Here is a 22,967-nt window from a genome sequence, read left to right on the forward strand (position 1 = left end):
ACAGAGGTGTTTGCTGAATAAATGACCAGAAACAGTCACCCACAGAAAGCTCACATCAGGAATCTAATTCAAGGAGGTAGCCCTAGGACTCCCAGTGTGTGTTTGCGGGTGCATATGGCATCTACAATCCTGGATGGCAGTACTGAGCAGGTGACCCAGAGGTGCAAGAGTTCACCATTACTAGGCTGGAATCACCAAGGGAAGAAAGCAAAGCATCATAGTTCAGAAATGTTTCCAATGACTGGGGTTAGAACAAGGTTGGCATGATCTACATAATTAAAGCAACCCAAACACCTCACAGCCCCAACAAATCCAATTATTTCAGATTTACCTGTATACTGCATGCCTACCTTCTAGTTTCTAATTAGCTTGATGATGAACAAATGAGGCAATGTGGAAAATGACTCTTTTTAGAAACTAGATTTCATTTAAATTAGAAATTCAAGCCACTGGAATAAATGAAAAGCTAAACTTCCACAATATAATTTATTTTTTAATGACAATAGATTTGAAATACAAGGAAGCCTTAGGTGTTGGAGTTAGATAAAAGAGAAAGTATTGAAATCTTTAAAATGAGCTTTCTGCTTGTTCTCACAGTTCACACCTGGTAACTTAATTCTATATTCTCTGGGTTTTCATGCAGTGTGTGCAGTCTCCTTATCCCAGGCAGGGGACCAAATAAATGATCGCCTGCTCTCACTGATCTTGTTCTGCATTGGATTAGGGCTCAACATCCGGTCTCCTTTCCTATTAGTGTGCCTCCACGCAGTGAGGAGGATGGAAAGCTAAGGACTATGTGCTTGGACACCTCTGCAGACTCTGTGTGTGAGATGAGATCAGGAGGAGCCAGCAGGGCAGGGCCACACTTGGGTTGCTTCAGTGATTTCCTCTGAGAAGCACCCTTACTGTCCCATGCCTGCATCAGCTCTTTCCTGTGTCCGGTCACCAGCTTCGTGGATGTGAATGGCAGGGTCATCTGTTTTGCTGGTCTGGATCCAGCCAGCAAAGCATGGCTCTGGGCCAATCCTTCTGCAGTAGCCGTTGATCCCAAGATCCCAGCTTGGGATCTCCAGGTGGCCCGCAGGAGCCAGCAATGGGAACACTGTCCCCAGGTCCCTGGAGAGACAGCAGATCGGCTTAGGGTTCCGGAACTCTCTCCCGGAAGCTCACCTTACAGCTTGCTTCTACAGTTCTTCCAGTGATTTCATCAGCACCTCCTTCCCCTAGACTAATGCCAACCTGGTCTAAAACAGCTTGATTCCTGCTTCTTTCCAATCAAAACTATGTGATTCAACAGGTTACCATTCAGGTGAAGAGTGAGAGGCAGTTGTGATCATTTAAAAATATGAAAAACGAATGTGCCTTAAAAACAATGCTATTATTATTATTAACTTTGCCATTTGAAACTCATCTATGATCCCATCTAAATAAATAATATACACAGGGACTTTCAAAAAACATTTTAATGCAGGAAGAGCACTCCAAGGCAAAAGTCTTACCGGCGGGTGTAGACACAGATTTTGGTGCCGGGAGCAAACTCTTGCGGGGTGTTGTTACACTGGAGGACACTGGCGGGGCCGCCCGGCCAGTTCCCTTGGGTGCATCTTTGGAAGGCAGAGTTGCCTTCAGGGCCGGCTGGTCTTCATTCCCAAAGGTTGAACCTGCGGGGGGCAGACAGTAGGTTAATTATAACTTCATGAAAAATGGATGGATGCCTTTGCCATTTGCAGTTGCCAATCAGTCCTGCCTTAGAACTCACCCTGACTCTCAGTGAGTAGCCTTGAAAAGCATTTCCTCTGGGACCAGAAGTGGAAAAGAGCTCTCTTCAAATACCCCATAAAAGTCATTGTCATTTAAATCTCCTGTGCAGGGGGCCCCACAAAAGTTGAGAGTAACCTCAGTCCAGAGATTTTGTATACATGCGTCATACACACATACACAAGCACACACATGCACCCCATCCCCACACACGTAATCTCCTTATTAAAGATTTTACACACATGAACACATAAGCCACTCTATCACCCAGACACCCAATTTTCTTATGCAACTAAACATGTGCATACACTAGCCATGCCACCCCCACACATTTACTTGATAGCTCACAGAGGATAAGCAACCCTCTTTTGGAAACCAGTGTGAGTGACATGGGAGGGGCAAGAATAGGAGCGGATACTCCACCAATCCAGGCAGTTTATTCCAAGCCCTCTGGGACCCAGCTGATCCTACCTTCAGAATAAGAAGCCTGGGATGAAGGGAGATGATAGGAAACAAGGACACAGAGAATCCCTTTGAAACTTATGAAGCTTTTGTTCGAAAAGTTGAGGCCTTACCAAATGTAGAGGATTCTGAATTAGAGCCTTATTTATTTCAGAGGCAGAAGACATTATGAATAATTTTAGTTTACTGTTTAACACAGAAACTGACTCTTTGTTTAGAAGACAGTATGTTTATAATCAATTGCTCTGATGCTCTGACAGTATGGCAAATTGGGACATGTGTCAGGTTTAAATACACAATGTGGCCCAAACTTTTCTTCTAGATCTTTCCAAACCTACGGACAGTGACGCCATCATCTATTTCCTGTTAAAGGATAAATCTTCTAATCTCCTTTGAGTAGAGATGCAAGGCCCAGTCTAGTACATTAAATAGAGAGCCTTAAAGTAGTAAGACTGCTGCTTGTTTGGGAAAAACCATCTAATCATAGGAATGGGACTGTCTACTGTGCAACATGAGCAATGACAGCTAGAATAAGTAAACAGAATTTTAGTGAGAGATCAATTACTTTTGTCTTCAGAATTTGAAAAGGATAGTCATAACATTCCTTTTAGAGACTGCATGAAAATGATAACATTATTAAACCATTCAGGGGTTTTATTAAACCATGGCTTTAGTATTTAATCCATTCAGGGGTTTTATTCAAACACTTAGAGTAAGAGTTTCAACCACTTTCCTCCTTCTGAAGACCTGAAAGTCTGTTTAAAATGTGTGAAATTTGATTTGCTTCTAAAGAAAAGTGTATTTGGAGAGGAAAAATAATAAGGTATCATTTCCTAACACAGAATCTATGACCTATACCTCTTTTAAGGCATTGAGCAAGATTTAAATAGCTCTGAAGAGTTCTAGGAGAATGCATTTGATCTATGCAAACAGAATGAATGCACTGACACTCCACCTAAAGGATTCACATTCTATGCTAGATGTCAGATATAAAAGCAAGCACATTTGAGCCAAGCCTCATCAGGAAAGGATCTGCACACATCTGCACAACAATGAATCTTAGCTTTCGACTCACACAGCACACTCACCAGTCCAATCCAGAACTCAGAATCTCTGGAGGTTTGTGGAATATTTCAGATGGGGCTGGGGCACTCAGCCACTTGAAATATTTCACATGGAATTATCTCATGTTTAGCCTACTACAGATAACACTGCCAGAATAATCTATTCACCAAAATGTGCAATAGAAGCTGAATGGAGCACAAAAGCATTTACACAGTCTTTTATCTATTAATTCATTAAAATTTCTTAAGAAGAAAGATATTGTATATCATCTGAAGAGTTCAAATGCCCTTTTGTCAAATGCTCTTGAATCCTGCATCATTTTATTACACAAAATTTATTATTCATTCAATGAACATGCCAATTTAGAGACTTGGCTACCAGGCTGGGAAGTAACCAGTCTGTCTGAAGTATGAAGTGTCAAGCAAGTTATGTACTCCCTTCTGAGAGAGGTTTTGAATTACCAAAAGTAAAATAAAACAACATTATAAAATAAAACTCTATTCATATCCATTGTCAGATTCAGATGGTGATAAACAGTATCATTCTTTGAAAATCAGCTGAAGAAGCCCAGTAATGACAACAGGATAACTGAGCAAATGGAAAGTACTCTAGAAACTTCTGGTCAAGATGATGGGGTAGGTGAATACTGTGTTCACTTCCTCCCATGACCACGTCAAAATTACAACTAGATTATAGAACCACCACCCTTGAGAAACACTTGAAGATGAGATGAACAGAACTATAACTATGAATATAAAAAAGAAGCCACGTTAAGACCAAATATTAAATGAGAACTGTAAAAATTGAGACTTCCGGTCAAGATGAAAGCATAGGTAAACACACTTTGCCTCCATGCACAACTATAGCAAAAAATACAATTAGACTACAAATCACATTTCACCTGGGGTTGTCAGAAAATCAAGCTGTGTGGTAGTCCAACAACCAAAGATTTAAAAAAGCCACATTCATCCAGATGGGTAAGAGGGGCAGAGACACAGAGAGGTGCAGAGAGGTGCCAAGCAGTGTGGGGACGGAAACAGGTGGTCCCACATCTACATGTGGTGGATAAAAATGGGAGGGATACCTTGGGAGCAAGGGATCCCAGTCCCAGTCCAAACCACCCAGCCCAGGGTCCCAGCTCCAGGAAGATAATACCCCATAACTTCTGGCTATAAAAACCAGTGGGGGTTGGGGCAGCAAAAGAAACTGCACCCTTTTAAAGGGACTGCAACAGACTTAGGACTCACACACACCCACCCCCCTTCTGGGATGCAGCATTAGCGCAATAGCTGGAAAGGCACCAGTGGCATATGGGGAGAAGTGAAGTGCAAGTAGGGAGACAGCTTCCTCCCAGGCAAAACTCTAGAGGCCAGGCAGTGGCATTGTCTCCTCTGCCAGCCTTCCCCCACACAGAGCATCAGAGTGGTGACACAGGTTGCCCTACCCTGGTGATTACCTAAGGCTGTGCCCCATGACTTAGCAGGTGAGCTAAGATAGGGAGTCAAAGTAGCTCTACCCAATACACAGAAACAAACGCAGGGAGGCTTCCAAAATGAGGAGACAAAGAAATATGGCCCAAATGAAAAAATAGAACAAGACTCCAGAAAAAGAACTAAATAAAATAAAGATAATCAACCTACCAGATGCACAGTCCAAAACACGGGTTACCAGGATGCTCCAGGAGCACACTGAGTACTTCAATGGCATAAAAAGACCCAGACAGAAATGAAGGTTGCATTAAGTGAAATAAAGAAAAATCTACAAGGAACTAACAGCGAAGGGGATGAACTTAAGAATCAAATCAATGATTTGGAACACAAAGAAGGAAAAAGAATACAATCAGAACAGCGGGAAGAAAAAAATAATTTAAAAAAATGAGGAGAGGCTTAGGAACATCTGGGGCATTTTTAAACATACCAACATCCAACTCATAGGGATGCCAGAAGGAGAAGAGGAAGAGCAAGACATAGAAAACTTATTTGAAAAAATAATGAAAGAAAACTTCCTTAATTTGGTAAAATAAATAGACATGCAAGTCCAGGAAGCACAGAGAGTGCCAAACAAGATGGACCCAAAGAAGACCATAATAAGACACATCATAATTTAAAATGCCAAAGGTTAACAATAAAGACTCTTAAAAGCAGCAAGAGAAAAGCAGAGAGTTATCTACCAAGGAGCTCCTATAATACCATCAGCTGATTTCTCAAAAGAAACTTTGTAGGCTAGAAGGGACTGGCAAAAAATATTCCAAGTGATGAAAAGCAAGGACCTACAACTTAGATTACTCTATCCAGCAAAGCTATCATTTAGAGTGAAAGAGCAGATAAAGTGCTTACTAGACAAGGTAAAACTAAAGGAGGTCATCATCATCAGTCCATTATTGTATGAAATGCTAAAGGGAATTATATTAAAAAAGAAGATCAAATGATGAACATTAAAATGGCAATAAATTCATAACTATCAATAACTGACTCCAAATAACAAACTGAGCAAACAAGCAAAACAGGGAAAGAATCAGAGATATGGAGATCATTTGGAGGGTTATCAGTTGGGAGGGAAAGGGTGAAAATGGGGGGAAAGGTATAGGGATTAAGAAGCACAAATTGGTAGGTACAAAATAAACAGAAGAGTCATAAGAACAGTATAGATAATGGAGTAGCCAAAGAACTTACATGTATGAACCAGGGATATGAACTAAATGGGGGACTGCTGGAGGGAATGGGGGTACAAAGTAGAAGGGGACAAAGGGGGAAAATTGGGATAACTGTAATAGCGTAATCAATAGAATATTTTTTTAAAAAAGAATAGAATTGAGCACCTAAAAATGTCAACTGTAATTAAAACTTTTTTTAATTAAAAAAAGAAAATTATATTTGGAAGTAGTACTGAATTCTATAAATATTACTCAACAATGCAGACAACAGGAAATCATTGTTTGATAAGAGGAAGAAAAGAACTGGAAATAAAACTGTGCTTGTGTGAGCCAAGAAAATGTGTGGTTTTTTTTTTCTGGAGAATTCAGCCAGTGGAAATGGTCCATGTATCAAACTCGGTCATCTCATCCCCAGCCAAGCTGAACCTACCTCTGCCTCAGGAGCTGAGTGGTAAATGGTGTAGACTCAAGAGAGGGCCACTCAGGCTGTGGAAACCACAGCCTCTGCCCCCCACCTCTCTGCTCATTTGTTCCTTCCTTTGTAAGTGGGGATAATGGCAATCAAGCTCACAGAGCCATTTCGAGAATTACAAGAGCCAATGCAAGTGAATTGTAAAAAGCTGATGTAGCAGTTAGTTTGAGAAAATGCCTAGAGTACTGTGTGGTGCAGAGAGCACTCAGAGGTGTTAGTTATTAACTTATTGGTTCCTTTTAAATTCAGTGGCTAATCACCACAGCAAATCAGTTTTCATAAGAACTTGGAAAGAGTTCAGGGATTAATATCAGAAGAGTTGCTCTCAGTGAGAAGAAGGCTGAAGTAAATCTGATAATAACTGCAGCATGAAAGACTATAGAGAAGAATGCTATAACTGTCTTTTAAAGAAATGATGAACTCCTTCAGGCAAAGGTCAAGGTGAGAATGGCAACAAAATGAAGCACCAAGTTTCAGAAGTACAACATGTAGCCAGCTCCATGACCAGGAAAACCTCCAGGACAGAGGGCCTGAGTGGGTCACCTTCCCTAAAGATTCAAAGTTGTTTTCCAAATTGCTAGTTGCATTTCATACCAACCACACAAGCAGTGACTGTCAGACTTTACTTAATTAGTAATTAAATTGGTTTTAACTTATAAGTTTCTAATAGGTAGTGAGGTTGAGCATTTTTTTTGCATGGGCCATTCAAGATTTTCCTTCCATGAGATGCCCCTTCATAACTTTTGCCCATTTTTCCAATGAAGTGTTTTGCCTTTCTAAATGATGTATAGGAGCTCTTTGAATATTCTGCATAGTGATGCTGTACTGGCATATATTTCAGATGTTCTCCTGGCCTTTGGCTTGTTTTCACACTTATGGTGCTTTTATTTGTAAGTCTTCCTTTTTAATGCAGTTGGTTTTCTGTTTTTTTTCTCACTTGATTTGTACTTTGCATGTCTTGGCCTTTCATTCCCTATCCGATGTTATAAACATGTTTCCCTATGTATTCTTCTAAAAGTTTTAAAGTTTATTTTTCACATTTAGATCACTAGTTCACCTGGAATGGGGCACTGGGGGAGGGATAAGATTTATTATTGCTGTTTTCAACACAGATAAGCCAGTTGCCCCAGCCCTGTGTACTGGATAGTCCATTTTCTCTGCCACATCTGCACTGTCAGCTGTTGTATGTCAGGTTCACATGCAGGTATGATTATTAAGGTAAACTAACTACCCCCAGATTTCAGTAACTTATAGCAAGAGTTTATTTGTTCACCATGAATCATCTAAACCAGGTGTTCTGGATGGTCTGCTGTTCTGGGGAGCTCTGCTGCAGGACCGTGGGGGCCCAGAAATGGCTTCTTGTATGTGACACCTAAAACATAAGTTCCTGAAGAAAAAATAGGTAAGTTAAACTTCATCAAAATAGAAATGTTTGTGCTTCAGATGGTACTATTAATAAAGTTAAATGACAATCCAGAGAACTGCAAAAAATAGTTGCAAATCACCTATCTGATAAGATCCTTGGAACTTCCGGCCAAGATGGAGGATGAGGTAGATACACTTTGCCTCCTCACACAACCAAAAGAAGGACAACAACAAATTTAAAAACAAAAAATAACCAGAACTACCAGAAAATCAAACTGTATGGAAGTCAGACAACCAAGGAGTTAAAGAAGAAACATTCATTCAGACTGTTAGGAGGGGTACAGGCAGGCAGCTGGAGGAGAGAAGATGCACAGCAAGGCAGCAGCTGGCAGACCAGTGGTCCCCCATATGTGTGCAGACAAACCAGGAAGAGAAACCTAGGGTTACAGAATGGGGAAATAAAGCCTCAAAACCAGTTGTAGTGACAGGAGAAACCCCCAGCATCACAGGAGATTTAGTTGGAGAAACCCAGAGCATCCTAGAACATGCACAAGCCAACCTACCTGGGAATCAGGAACAGAAGAGCAAAATTCACTTGTGGGAAGTGAGAGAAGTGACAGAAAGCCAGCTGAGAGCCAAGCAAGTGGCATTATTCCCTCTTGAACCCCTCCCCCACATACAGCATCACAGCACAGTGACATGGGTTGCTCTGCCCTGGCAAATACCTAAGGCTCTGCCCCTTACAATATAATAGATGCACCAAAACAAAAAATACGGCCCAAATAAAAGAACAAATCAAATCTCAAAATAAAAAATTGAACTAAGCAATGAAGAGATAGCCAACCTATCAGGTGCAGAGTTCAAAATACTGGCAATCAGGATGCTCTCAGAAATGGTTGAGTATGGTCACAAAATAGAGGAAGATGTGAAAGCTATGCAAAGTGGAATAAGAAAAATATACAGGGAATCAACAGTGAAGGGAAGGAAACTGAGACTCAAATCAAAGATTTGAAGCAGAAGGAAGAAATAAACATATGACCAGAACAGAATGAAGAAACAAGAATTCAAAAAAATGAGGAGAGGTTTAGGAACCTCTGGGACAACTTTAAATGTTCAAACACCCAAATCATAGGGGTTCCAGAAGGAGAAGAAAAAGAGCAATAAATTGAAAACTTATTTGAACAAATAATGAAGGAGAACTTCCCCAATTTGGCAAAGAAAATAGACTTCCAGGAAGTCCAGGAAGCTCAGAGAGTCACAAACAATTTGGACCCAAGGAAGCACACACAAAGGCACATCAGAATTACATTCCCCAAGATTGAATATAAGGAGAGAATCTTAAAAGCAGCAAGAGAAAAGGAAACAGTTACCTACAAAGGAATGCCTATAAGAGTATCAGCTGATGCCTCAAAAGAAACCTCACAGGCAAGGGGGGGGGCTGGAAAGAAGTATTCAAAGTCATGAAAGTCAAGGACCTATATCCAAGTACTCTATCCCCCCAAAATATAATTTAGAATGTAAGGGCAGATAAAGTCCTCCCCAGATAAGGTCAAGTTAAAGGAGTTCATCATCACCAAGCCCTTATTTTATGAAATGTTAAAGGGACTTATCTAAGAAAATGATGATCAATACTATGAATAGTAAAATGACGGCAAACTCACAAGTATCAACAACTGAACCTAAGAAAAACAAAAACAAAAACAAACTAAGCAAACAACCAGAACAGGAACAGAATCGCAGAAATGGAGATCACATGGAAGGTTATCAGTGGGGAGGGGCAGTGAATGGGGGAAAAGGTACAGGAAATAAGAAGCATCAGTGGTTGGTACAAAATAGACAGGGGGAGGTTAAGAAGACTATAGGAAATGGAGAAGCCAAAGGACTTATATGTATGACTCATGGACATGAAGTATGGGATGGGGAATGCTGGTGAGAGGGGGGTTTGGGGGGGGAATAAAGGGGAGAAAAAGCGGGACAACTGTAATAGCATAATCAATAAAATATATTTTTTTAAAAGATAGGGGTTTGACCCTGACTTGTGTGGCTCAGTTAGCTGGGCATCGTTCTACAGAGCAAAAGATCACTTCAAGTGATTGATGTTTTTCTCTCACATCGATGTTTCTCTTTCTCTCATATCGATTTATTTTTAATAAATAAAATATTTTAAAAAGAGTCTAATCTCCAGAATATATAAAGAGCTTTTATAACTCAATAGTAAAAAGACAAATAACCCAATTAAAAATGATCATAGAATCTGAACAGATATTTTTCCAAAGAAGGCATGTAGATAGCCAATACGCCCATGAAAAGATGCCAATGTCAGTAATTATTAGAGAAATAGAAATCACAATCATGCAGTACCACTGTAAACCCACTAGGGTGGTTATAACATTGGCAAGGATGTGGAAAAGTTGGTGGGATTGTAATATGGTTCAGCCGCTTTGAAAATAGTTTGGAAGTTCCTCAAATGTTAAACACAGTCATCACAGGATCCAGCAGTTCCACTCTTAGGTATGTACCCAAGAGAACTAAATACATATGTCCACATGGAAACTTATACATGAATATTTATAACAGCATCATTTGTAATTTTCAAAAGGTGGGAACAACCCAAATGTCAATCAGCTGATGAATGGACAACGAAATGGGGTCTGCAGGCTGCAATATGGACAAATCCTGAAAACATTTTTGCTGAACAAAAAAAGACAGGTACAAAAGGCCACATCTTATATGATTCAATTATGAAATATCCAAAATAGATAAATCCATTGATACAGAAAGTAGATTAGTGGCTGCCAGGGGCTGGGGGAAGAGGAATGGGGAGTGACTGCTAATGGGCAAGGGTTTCTTTCTGGGGTTATAAAAACGTTCTGGAACTCAGCACAAGTGATGTTGCATGACCTGATGAATACACAAAAACTACAGGAGTTTGCACTTTAAAAGGGTGAACTTTATGGTATTTGAATTATATCTCAGTACAAAAAAAAATCTCCTCTATAAATTTTCTTTCCTAGATCCCCTGGCCAGAACAAGTTCCTTGAACTGTGATTCAGCTCTCTCCTCTCCCTTGAGGGATTTCTGATATTCTTTTCTCAAGCAGTTATTGATCCTATTTTCTGTCCCACATGGCTGCATTGGAGCTACATTTGACCCCAACCAGCATGTCTCAGGGTTGTTCTGTCTCCTGATGGCATGCTCTTGTATAATACAAGAAGGAATAATCCTCAAACCCACTATTGCATCCATTCATTACAGCAGAATGACCAAGCTCCTATGTGAGCAGAATGACAGTCAATTCATTCCCAGACCCCTTCACCCTACTCCCACCAAATTAGGTGTGAATCTGAGCTGTTCTACTTGCACTCAACAGAGAGAGAAAGACACGTGTAAGTTCAGGCCAGAAAAGGCTGCACTAAAGTTAGGCACCAGGTGGAGGAAGTTTACATCCAATCCCCCGGTACAAAATTTTGAGTGGTGCCTATTCAACCTTCTCAATAGGATAATTGTAACTATAACTGAAGTCAGGATGAAAAGTTAGGCTTTCTGATCCAAACTCCAAAGCTCTTTCCATGACTTCACTTATTGAGAATGCCAATCACTGATCCTGAATTTTAAAAAGTAGAAAGAATGGAAATGAGGACAAACACTAACTAGGCCACAGTACAGTTTTGAAGGGGATGGCCAGAGAAGCAAAGCAAAGCAATTATTATTAATATGAGGCATTACAGCCAACTTTTAAAAATTGTGTGTCATTGATTTTTGAAATGTATCCATGTTACAATGATTACTACTCTACTGATTTTTTTAAAAACAATCCCAGGCAGCCCTGGCTGGTGTAGCTCAGTGGATTGAGCACGGGCCTGCAAACCACACAATCGCAGTTTGATTCCCCGTCAGGGCACATGCCTGGGTTGCAGGCCAATTCCCAGCAGGGGCCAGTTCCCAGCAGGGGCTGCACCAGAAGCAACCATACATTGATATTTCTCTCCTCTCCTTCCCTTCCCTTCTAAAGATAAATGAATAAAAAATAAAAAAAACAAAACAATCCTAGGCAATCAAGTTGTATAATGTTCTGGCTATATGATTGCCTAATTGATGCATATTTCATTGATTTGGCAGCATTTATTACTTGGTGGAAAAAATCAGTTTAATCATTAATGTATAAGGGAATGTTTTATTTCCCACCCTCTGCATATTTTCACTCAGGTGTATGTTTTATTTCTTACATTAAAAAGCTGAAGTAAACTTGCCATCTCACACTTCAGCAAAGCTCTTTCCTTGTCACAGTGAAAGAGACTAAGACTTCTGTATGCCAGTGCCTACACTAGCCAGGGGCCAGGGACAGATGTGGCCTGTCGTCACACAGCTTATATTCCAGTGGGAGTGACACACAGACTACACACAGACCACAGCTAAACAATCATCGCAAACTGTGATTAGTTAAGAAAAAACACAAGGGGCATGGCTAGAGGAAACACTCAGGAGTGAAAACCTACATTAGGTGGAGTGGCTGGAAAGACCTCTTGGAGGAGGAAACATTGAAGTAAACATTCTCTCAGCTATACCTTGGCCCCCAACCTCCTCTATCCTTTATTATCATTGGCAGTGTTGCTCTAGAAAATTAGAGTGTCAGAATCATGCCTGCATCTCTCCTTCCCTTGTATCAATCAATGCAAGTCAGTCTCCATTTTCTTAACAGACTTCAAAAGAGGCGACTGGAGAGAACTGTGGATCTTTATCTATGTTTCCTGGGTAACCTAGGTCTTAATAAAGGAGAAACATGTGGCATGCATTTCACTACTCCCACTTCACCTAGAGCAAATGCTAACTTCTCACAAAGTTAGGGTGGCCTACAAATACTTCTGAATACAGGACTCCAGGGGTTTAGTAAATGACTCCAGTCCTAGACAAGGGGACACGTCCTCTGTACTCAGCACCCTCATCAGGTGACAGGACACACTTCCACAGGTAGAATATGGTTCCTCTAGGTCCACAGGAACTTACTGGATTCCTGCTGTGAGGCCTCAGCCCCTGAGCTCTTCCAGCTGGGCAAGACAGCAAGATCTTAACAGTAATAATACAAGTGCATACAGGGGAGTCATGGATATCACAGGTCCTGCCCAAATTTAACACTAGATTTGAAAGTTATTAGTACTATTCTCTTTAAAAAGTTAATTAAGCCTCCAGTGAAATGCCTTCTTATTTATGTATTTACCCTCTGTTATTAGGCTAATCTGATAATTAAATAAGAAATGCACATAAAGCACTTTGCAAAAGGCCCAGTGCTCAATAAACATTAGCAGTCATTGCCAGTATGAGCGTCGAGCACTGGCATCGACAGGAGCAGCTGTATCCTCTGCAATCTTCCACTCTGTTCCACACAAGCTCAATGGCACCACACTTTGAGATCCTCTTCTATGGAAACACCCTCAAGATATCCCCAAGGCCACCAGGTCAGTGACGGGAGGCAGATGGTTTGCCTTCACGAGGTCCTGCTACCTCAGGGGTAGCCTTCCCAGCACCCCAAGGGTGGGCAACACTCCACAAAATGTCCTTCTTTGGACAATGATTGCTAAATTATCATAGAAGAGAAGGAAATCTTTGTCCCCCACTTTCTGTCCTGCCTTCCGCACCAGGCACTCTCTTCTTGGAGTCCAATCTAATATAATGAAAAGAGGGTCCTCATTCTTATTTCTGCTCAGGAAACAGGGATGTAGGTGAACTGACAATATGAGAGTCATGGTCCAGGGACACAAACGTAAATGGGAAATTAAGCCTATGTGAATGGCGCCCTCGCTTATCTGAGAGAGTGTGACATTCTGTGACAACTCTCCCAGTCCTTCATAGCCTGGTCAAAAGCCATCTTCTGTACAATACCTTCTCTCAATTCCCCTCTAGGTAACAGAGTTACTTAAAGAAAGACCATTGGTTAACAAAGAAAATGAAGGCCAGGGGCAATAATACCATCTCAAAGTCTCACAGAAGTAACCACCAGACATGAAAGCCAGCTTACCCAGCCCCAGATTTCTGAACTCTCATCACATAAGTAACTCAAAGCTTCCCTTTGACTTGAGAAATTCTCTTTAACACTTACCAAGTCACACTTCCAAAGGAGAGAACATAGTCAAATACTGATGGAGGTTAGTTACTTAAATGACCAAGGGCTAATATGATATAACAAGAGAAGTGTAATTAAAGCAACTTTTTACCATTCCTCTTGTTTATCAATGAGACCAGCTGTAATAATTCCCTTCTAGCTACCCAGAAAACTCTGGTTCGCCAATGTGTGAATCTTTCAGCAGTTGCTACCCTGGGAGAAATATTTAAGCTGGAGGAGGATGCTTAACGTGGGAGTTAAAGGGTAAGAACATCTCATCTGAACTTGATTTAAATTCTGCTGGAGTTATTAATATGGTATAAGAAGTAAGAGAAATGACCAAGGGCTTACTTATCACCTAATAATAGAGCAATAAAAAACTTTAGGTGTTCCATTTTATAGCTTGGATTTGGCATCCTAATATAATCTCCTTTTTGTGTCACAGATCCATTTAATTAGTTGTTTTGAGGCACCTGAGGGATTCATGGATTATTGAGTCAAACACGGCTTCAGTGAGCCACAATTTAGCCGAAATCCCAGTTTAGATCATAAGAAACCAAGCTAAATGTTGAAAAGTGGATCATTGCCACCAAGCCCTGAACTCTGTTCCATACAAGGATCACCGCTGTAGGCCTGCCAGGGGGAATCTGATGGTCCCATCCAGCTGGCATTTCTTGCACTCTTAAAAAGAACCCTTTCTACTCTGTTGCTTCTGGGGAACATGGAACCTTTAAGGAGAAAGTCGAACAGCTTTTTAGGAAATGAACAGCATATTAACTTTAAAGAGATGTGTCAACTTGTAAATCAAAATAATATTTGTCGCTTGAACCCTATGAATTTTCTCTTTCTTCCTGGGAGCCAGAAAACTCCCTCTCTTTCTTCAAAGTCCAAAAGGATAGTCATCTTTCTTTTTGCCTTTTTAAATACATAGGTTTTGTTTCTAAAGAGCAACTTTAGGATTCATTTCCTTTACCCCAGACTTTTTTAACTGGTCAGTTTCCACATGGTGAACCAAATAGGCCTTGCAAGTGGGCTGTCCTGTGCATTGTAAGACAGCTGGTGGCACCCCTGGTCTCTAACCAGCAGCACTCTCCCTCTGAGCCCCCTCTCAAGTTGTGAAAATAAAAAAATGTTCCCAGACATTATTGCATGTCCTCTAGGTGCCAAAACCACCCCCAGTTGAGAACCACTACTCTAGTTGAATAAAAGGCATTAATCAAAACACAGTACCTGTCTTTGTGAAAAGTGAGACCGCTAACATCTAAAATCCTGCTGGTTTAGCTTGATAGCTAATTCTTTAACAATACCTCCTAGCTAATTTTGGATTAGCCCTTTAGATAAACTAAGATTGTATAAACATGCGGTCTGCCATATTAAACAATGATTAATGACTATTCAGTAATGGAACCTCCCCTGCTTTCCACATTTATCACTCTGATGAGTGTCAGTCAGAAAATGGGAAGCAGGACTGAAATATTCCTGATTCTGACAGTGTTGGCTCCAGACTCCTAACCTCCAGGAGCTGCACTAAAGTTCAGATGAATATATCTTGTTACCCTAAATAGCAACTGATTTCAACTGAAATTGTACAGAGGAAACCCCAATAAAAATATAGGTGGTGATGCTTGCAAGCAGTTTAGTTTATGGTTTTGTGGACAATATGTCATTTTGTTGGAAGAACCTAGGATTATGTAGAAAAATAAGGCTTTTAAAGCACTACACTACTGGACTTATAAGTAGAAACCAAAAAACAAGTTTTTGCTTTAGCTGTTTGTGCCTGAGACCAGTCAGCCAGGGCAAGTGGAATAGGGAAACTGAGACAGAGAGCTGAACAAACTGGCTGAGCAAATTACAGCCAGATGCAGAAGGTAGCACTTCCCTAGAGGTAACATGTAGGCCTCAGTTGTATTTCAGCTCCAGGCCCAGAAAAGTAGCAAAAACAGGAGGGTGATGCCAGGACCAGCTGCAATGACTAACAATCCCCTGACCTGGGGCTGATCAATCAGTAAAGACCACTACCCCAAAGGAGCACACCTTTGAAAACTAATGAATATTCTGCTGAAATCCTCCCCTGAGGCCCCCCTTAAGACTGTCACTAGCAAGAGAGATAAAAGAAAGGACCCAGCAAAATAAAGAGCTTTCTAGACAAAAGAAGTCTAAAAGAATATACCTCCATCAAACCAACTCTGCAAAACATGCTAAAGGGACTGCTTTAAGGAAAGGAGGGAAAAGAGACAGACAGGAACACAGGTGCAAAAATGGCAATGAATCAGTACCTATCAATAATCACCTTAAACATAAATGGATTAAATGCTCCAATCAAAAGACATAGAATAGCTGAATGGATAAGAAAGCATGACCCACACATATACTGCCTACAAGACCACCACCTCAGGACAAAAGACCTACACAGACTGAAAGTGAAGGGCTGGAAACAGATTTTCCAAGCAAACAGACAGGGAAAAAAAGCTGGGATAGCAATATTCATATTATACAAAATAAACTTCAAAAAAAAAGGGCCATAAAAAGAGACCCAGAAGGTCACTTCATAATACTCAAGGGAAGAATCCACCACGAAGACATTAACATTGTAAATATATATGCACCCAACACAGGAGCACCAAAATATATAAAGAAAATCTTAGAGGACTTCAAGAAAGATATTGGCAGCAACACAATTATAGTAGGGGATTTTAACACCCCACAGTCAAAAATGGATTGATCTTCCAAACAAAATGCCAACAAAGATATTGTGGCATTGAACAAAACCCTAGATGAAATGGACTTAACTAATATATATAGAGACCTTCATCCCAAAGAAGCTACATACACATTCTTTTCAAATGCACATGGAACATTTTCAAAGACAGACCACATGATAGGACACAAAATGAGCCTCAACAAATTCAAGAAAATTGAAATCATACCAAGAATTTTCTCTGACCACAGGGGACTGAAACTGGAAACCAACCCCAATGGAAAAAACCCAAAACACCCAAAATTATGGAGACTGAATGTATGCTATTAAACAATGAATGGGTCAACAATGAAATTAGAGAAGAAATCATAAAGTTTCTGGAAACAAATGAAAATGAACTCACAACAACTCTAAATTTATGGGACATAGCAAAGGCCATCCTGAGAGGGAAGTTCATAGCAATACAGGCCTACCTAAAGAAGATAGAAACATTTCAAGCAAACAACCTAACCCTACAAGAATTTGAGGAACAACAACAAAGATAGCCCAGAACAAGTAGAAGGAAGGAAATAACCAAGATCAGAGCAGAAATAAATGACACAGAGACTAAAAGCACAATTCTAAGGATCAATGAATCCAGGAGCTGGTTCTTTGAAAAGATAAATAAAATAGACAAGTCTTTAAGCAGGCTGATCAAGAAAAAAAAAAGAGCAGACCCAAATAAACACAATCAGAAATGAAACAGGAGAGATTACAACTGATACCACAGAAATACAAAGGATTGTAAAAAATTACTATGAAAAACTGTATGCCAAAAAATTTGAAAACCTAGGTGAAGTGGACAAATTTCTACAAAAATATAATCTTCCAAAACTCAATGAAGAAGAAGCAGAAAGCCTGAACAGACTGATAACAGCAGAAGAAATTGAAGCAGCAGTCAAAAAACTCCTGACACACAAAAGCCCTGGACCAGATGGTTTCACAAGAGAATTCTGCAAAGCATTTAAGGAAGAGCTAACCCCTATCCTTCACAGACTATTCAAAAAAATTCAAAACGATGTAAGACTCCCAAACTCTTTCTATGAAGCCAGCATCATCCTAATCCCAAAACCAAATAAAGACATAACAAAGAAAGAAAACTTCAGGCCAATATTGCTGATGAACATAGACTTTCAAATCCTCAACAAAATATTGGCAAACTGCATCCAACAATACATTAAATACATCATACACCATTATCAAGTGGGATTCATCCCAGGGATGCAAGGATGGTTCAACATTCACAAATCAGTAAATGTAATACATCACATAAACAGAAGCAAAAACAAAAATCACATGATCATATCAACAGATGCAGAAAAAGCTTTTGATATGGTACAACACTCGTTTATGATAAAAACACTCAGCAAAGTGGGAATAGAGGGAGCATTCCTCAATATAATAAAGGCCATATATGAGAGACCTACAGCCAACATCCTACTCAATGGACAAAAACTAAAAGCTTTTCCCCTAAGATCAGGAACAAGACAAGGTTGTTCACTTTCACCACTTCTATTCAATATAGTATTGGAAGGTTTAGCCACAGTGATCAGACAAGAAAAGGAGATAAAAGGCATCCAAATCAGAAAGGAGGAAACAAACCTGTCATTGTCTGCAGATGACATGATAGTGTACATAGAAAATCCTATAGACTCCACCAAAAAAACTGCTCAACCTAATAAATGAATTTGGCAAAACAGCAGAATACAAAGTCAATATCTAGATATCAAAGGCATTTTTGTATACCAACAATGAAACAGCAGAAGCAGAAATCAAGAAAAAAAATCCCATTCAATATAGCAAAAAGAAAAATGAAATACCTAGGAATAAACCTAACCAAAAGAGGTAAAAGACCTATGTGCAGAAAACTACACAACGTTGAAGAAAGAAATCAAGGAAGACAAAAACAGATGGAAATATACACCGTGTTCATGGACTGGAAGAATTAACATCATCAAAATGTCCATACTACCCAAAGCAATGTACAGAGTCAATGCAATACCTATTAAAGTACCAATGGCATATTTCACAGACACAGAACAAACACTTCAAAAATTTATATGGAACCATAAATGACCCTGAAAAGCTGCTGCAATTTTGAGAAAGAAGAACAAAGTAGGAGGGATCCCAATACCTGATACCAAACTGTATTACAAGGCCACTGTAATTAAAACAGCTTGGTATGGGCATAAAAACAGACACCTGGATCAATGGGATGGAACAGAGAGCCCAGAAATAAACCCAATTCTCTATGGTCAATTAATATTCAACAAAGGGGGCGGCAACATAAAATGGAGTAAAAATAGCCTCTCCAACAAATGGTGTTGGGAGAACTGGACAGCTATGTGCAAAAAAATGAAACTCGAGCACCATACACCAAAATAAATTCAAGGTGGATAAAAGACTTAAATATTAGCCATGACACCATTAAAGACCTAGAAGAGAACCTAGGCAGGAAAATCTCAGATATTTCACGCAGCAACATTTTTAGTGACATGTTCCCTAGAGCAAGGGAAATAAAAGAAAGAATAAACAAATGGGATCTCATCAGAATAAAAAGTTTCTGCATGGATAAAGAAAACAGTATTAAAATAAAAAGAGAACCAACCGTATGGGAAAATATAGTTGCCAATGATACCTCAGACAAGGGTTTAATCTCCAAACCCTTGGAGATTATATAAAGAACTTATAAGACTCCACTCTAAGAAGACAAGCAACCCAATTTAAAAATGGGCAAAGGACTTGAACAGACACTTCTCTGAGGAGGATATACAGAGGATGCAGAGACACATGAAAAGATGCTCAATATTGCTAGCTATCAGAGAGATGCAAATTAAAACCAGTACGAGATACCACTTCACACCAGTAAGAATGGCCATCATAAACAAAGCAACAAACAACAAGTGTTGGAGAGGGTGTGGAAGAAAGGGAACCCTAGTGATACAACCACAATGGAAAATGGTATGAAATTTTCTCAGAAAACTAAAAATAGATTTGCCTTTTGACCTGACAATTACACTGCTAGGATTATACCCTAAGAACCCTGAAACACCAATCCAAAAGAACCTATGAACCCCAATGTTCATCGCAGCACAATTTACAATAGCCAAGTGCTGGAAGCAACTTAGGTGCTCATCAGTAAATGAATGGATTTAAAAACTATGGTACATTTACACAATGGAATTCTATGCAGCAGAAAGAAAGAAGGAGCTACTACTTTTTGCAACAGCATGGATGGAACTGGAAAGCACTATGATAAGTGAAATAAGCCAGGTGTTAAAAGACGAATACCACATGATCTCACCTTTAATAGGAACCTAAATAACAAAACAATCAAACAAGCAAAATATAACCAAAGACACTGAAATGGAGAACAGGCTGACAGTGTCCAGAGGGGAGAGAATTTCAGGGGAAAAGAGGAAGGGTTTACAGCAACAAGTATACAAGACACATGGACAAAAACTAGGGGGAGTGGAAATGGGAGGGAGGGGGGAAGGCTGGGTGTGTGGGCTGGGATGGGAGTAAAAGACAGAAAACTGCACTTGAACAACAATTAAAATTTTTTAAAAAAGAGATCTATTATGGGAGAAAAAAAGGGTGGGCCCAGTGCATATGTGCTCTGTCTCCCTGGGGGGAGCAGGCCCACATACCTTTCCCTTTCCCCTCTGCTTCCCCCACAGGTACATATCTCCTAAACTCTAAGGCAGGGGTGTCAAATTCATTTTCACCAGGGTCCCCATCAGTTTCGCTGTTGCCTTCAAAAGCCTGAATGTAATTTTAGGACTGTGTATAAATGTAACCACTCCTTAACAGTTAACAAGGTGCCGGACCAGATAAAACAAGGGCTGGATTCAGTCCACAGGCCTTGTGTTTGCCACCTGTGCTCTAAGGGACCCCCAAGACTTGCAGTTATGGGAGCAATGGGCAGTGGCAGTTTGTCCCAGGCTAATTCCCTGAACCTGTTCCCAAGACCCTTTCCTCTGACTTCCCAGGGAGCCAAGGCAGACCACCCTAGGTGGTCTCCTGTTGCTTCCTCTATGCTAAGCCTTTCCTTGTTTCATTTTCCCCACTTTAATAAAAGTACCCTGATAGTCACCTAGACTCATGTTGTGAAATCTTTCCTACACAAAGTCAAGAACCCACACACTACAGCTGGCCCTAGGCAGACCCACCCAGGGCCTGGTCCTCTGTCTGGTAACATGCCCTTCTGACTATTAGCACCCACGAAAGGGACCCAGGGTTGCTGAGCCCTGTGGCAGGTGCTATAGCACTGAGATCATGGCCGCCCGGGGACAGTCATCAACTTTCCTTTGCCTGTGTTTCCATTGGTAACATCAGAAGAGCGACGGCCACTAGGACTGAAAAACCAGCACATAGTATGTGATACGTGCTAAGCATCAAATAAATGGTAGGTTCTTCCCTGGCCTCTGAAAACCATTTGTTCATTCCTTAATTTATAAATGTAATATTTTTCAAGTCCCTGCTAACACAAAATTTCAAGATCGAAAGCCCCATTTTCATCTATTTTTATCTCTATGACTTGTACCTGATGCGCCAACCAACATCCATGCAAAATAAAATTGCAGCAGTTTAAAAATCTAACATAAAATCACTCACAGGAGTATTATTCAACTGCTTTTTTGTGAAAAAAAATCATAACCAGCCTAATAAATGAAGTTTACAACCCCTTTAAAGACTTCAGTTTTTTTGTGAGAGAGAAGCAAAGGCTTATTAAGTTGATCACTCCTTTAGGGAAATGCCTCAGAGGAGGTGCCAGCAGCCTCTACACTCAGCCTAAAGGAAGCAGGGGAGCCAGGTCTGTGTCTTGGCTTTGGGTTTTATGAATCCGACACCAACTCCATCTGACACCAGCTCCAGCCCTCCTGAGCTTCAGCTCATCCACATGCCCCTCTCCCGCTTTGGTGCTTTCCTCTGGAGGCCCTCCAACAAAAGCAAGGTCTTATGTGGGACAACAGGGAGGACGCAAAGCAGGCACAGGCCACCGCACGGGCTCCTGCATGGCCGGATGGAGCAGGGCGCCCCTGCAGTCCCCCTCACTCCTGCAGCAGGTGTGGGCCTTCTCTCCACCCTTGGCCCATAGCCTGAGCAAGGCCGGCCAATGAGTGCTTTTTCAGTTTGTTGCTATTGTTGTAATGTTTTTAAAAATCCATAAAGTTGAAGAATGTTTTTATAAGTAAACAGTAACTATACATATCTATTATTCATAGACCTTAAAATTAATAAAATAATGTTTATAAGCAGAAGCATTTTAATCAAGTAGCAAAATCTGGATTCTTCAGTGGTTGGAACCTGTGGCTTCAGGGCACAGAATTCCAGAGCTTCTCCCAAACTAGGTGGCAGTGGCAGCTCTGGGCCAGGCGGATACAACTAATGATAACTGAACCTTTGTTTTCTATCCTGAATGGTAAGATGCCAAAGGCTGTGTGTACAGAAAGGAAAGAACAGGCCAGGCTGCTGCCTTGGGGCTTGAGCACAAGTGGAATAAATTGTTTCCTAAAATATTTATGAAATGCAGTATCTGCTAAGGTTTCATTCCCTAAGGATACTCCTGGTAAATGGTTTGGCAGCAGATAGGAACAAAACTCTACGGTACTCCAGGAGGAAAATGTCTATTTTAAATAATGGCAAATTCTGAACATAAATGTAATCAAGGTGTGTGTGGGAAGCAGGGTTCTAAGATATCTCCCAAGGGCCTGGATTTCTGGGGCACACCCCCTACAAAGTCCCCGGGGAGGATGAATGTGAAGGACTTGCCTCCTGTGATTAGGTCAAGTTAAGGCACGTAACTTTGGGAAAGGGAGATTACCTGTGTGTGCCTGGCCTAATCACTCTGGCTAGAGGCAGAGGAGAAAGTCAGAGATTCAACTCATTATCTCTGCCTGAAGGCGAAGAGTCTAGCAGCAAGGAAGCCAGCAACCCCTTGCTGCTGAGGCTTGTTCCTGACTGACAGCTGGTAAGAAAAGGGAACCTTAGTCCTACAACCTCAAGGAAGTGAATTCTGCCAGCAACTGAGCTGGGAAGTAGATTCTTCCCCAGAGCCTGGAAATGGAAGTCAACCCAACCAATACCTTGAATTCAGCCTCTGAGACCCTGAGAAGAGAATTCATCTCTGCAATAGTTGAGCTAATAAGCAGGTGTTTTAAATCACTAAATTAGTGATAATTTGTTAGACAGCAGTAGGGAACTCCTACAGAGTTATGGTGAGCCTTCAGCCCAGCGAGTGTGAGCACAGCTGGCCCAGCATAGTAGTGGTGAGGGAGGTGGGCCTCAGGGAAAGGGAGGATGCATCAGGGTGAGGATAGACCAGGACACCTAGCTACAGTGCCCCATGGGCCCA

The 22,967-nt window shown here is 40.7% G+C and overlaps 1 protein-coding gene across 2 annotated transcripts in view; it reads right to left on the reverse strand.

Annotated features, from left to right (window-relative positions):
• MTUS2 (microtubule associated scaffold protein 2) overlaps positions 1-22,967 on the reverse strand; it is a 620,738-nt gene that overhangs the window by 181,212 nt on the left and 416,559 nt on the right. For both annotated transcript variants that reach the window (XM_053672918.1, XM_053672919.1), the window contains exon 5: positions 1,500-1,661. In XM_053672918.1, coding sequence (XP_053528893.1) covers positions 1,500-1,661 — 162 coding nt within the window. The remainder of the gene's footprint in view (positions 1-1,499; positions 1,662-22,967) is intronic.

The sequence above is a fragment of the Artibeus jamaicensis genome, unplaced genomic scaffold, assembly GCF_021234435.1.
Source record: "Artibeus jamaicensis isolate MK-2021 breed Jamaican fruit bat unplaced genomic scaffold, CSHL_Jam_final contig_793, whole genome shotgun sequence".
In the NCBI taxonomy this organism is placed as follows: domain Eukaryota; kingdom Metazoa; phylum Chordata; class Mammalia; order Chiroptera; family Phyllostomidae; genus Artibeus; species Artibeus jamaicensis.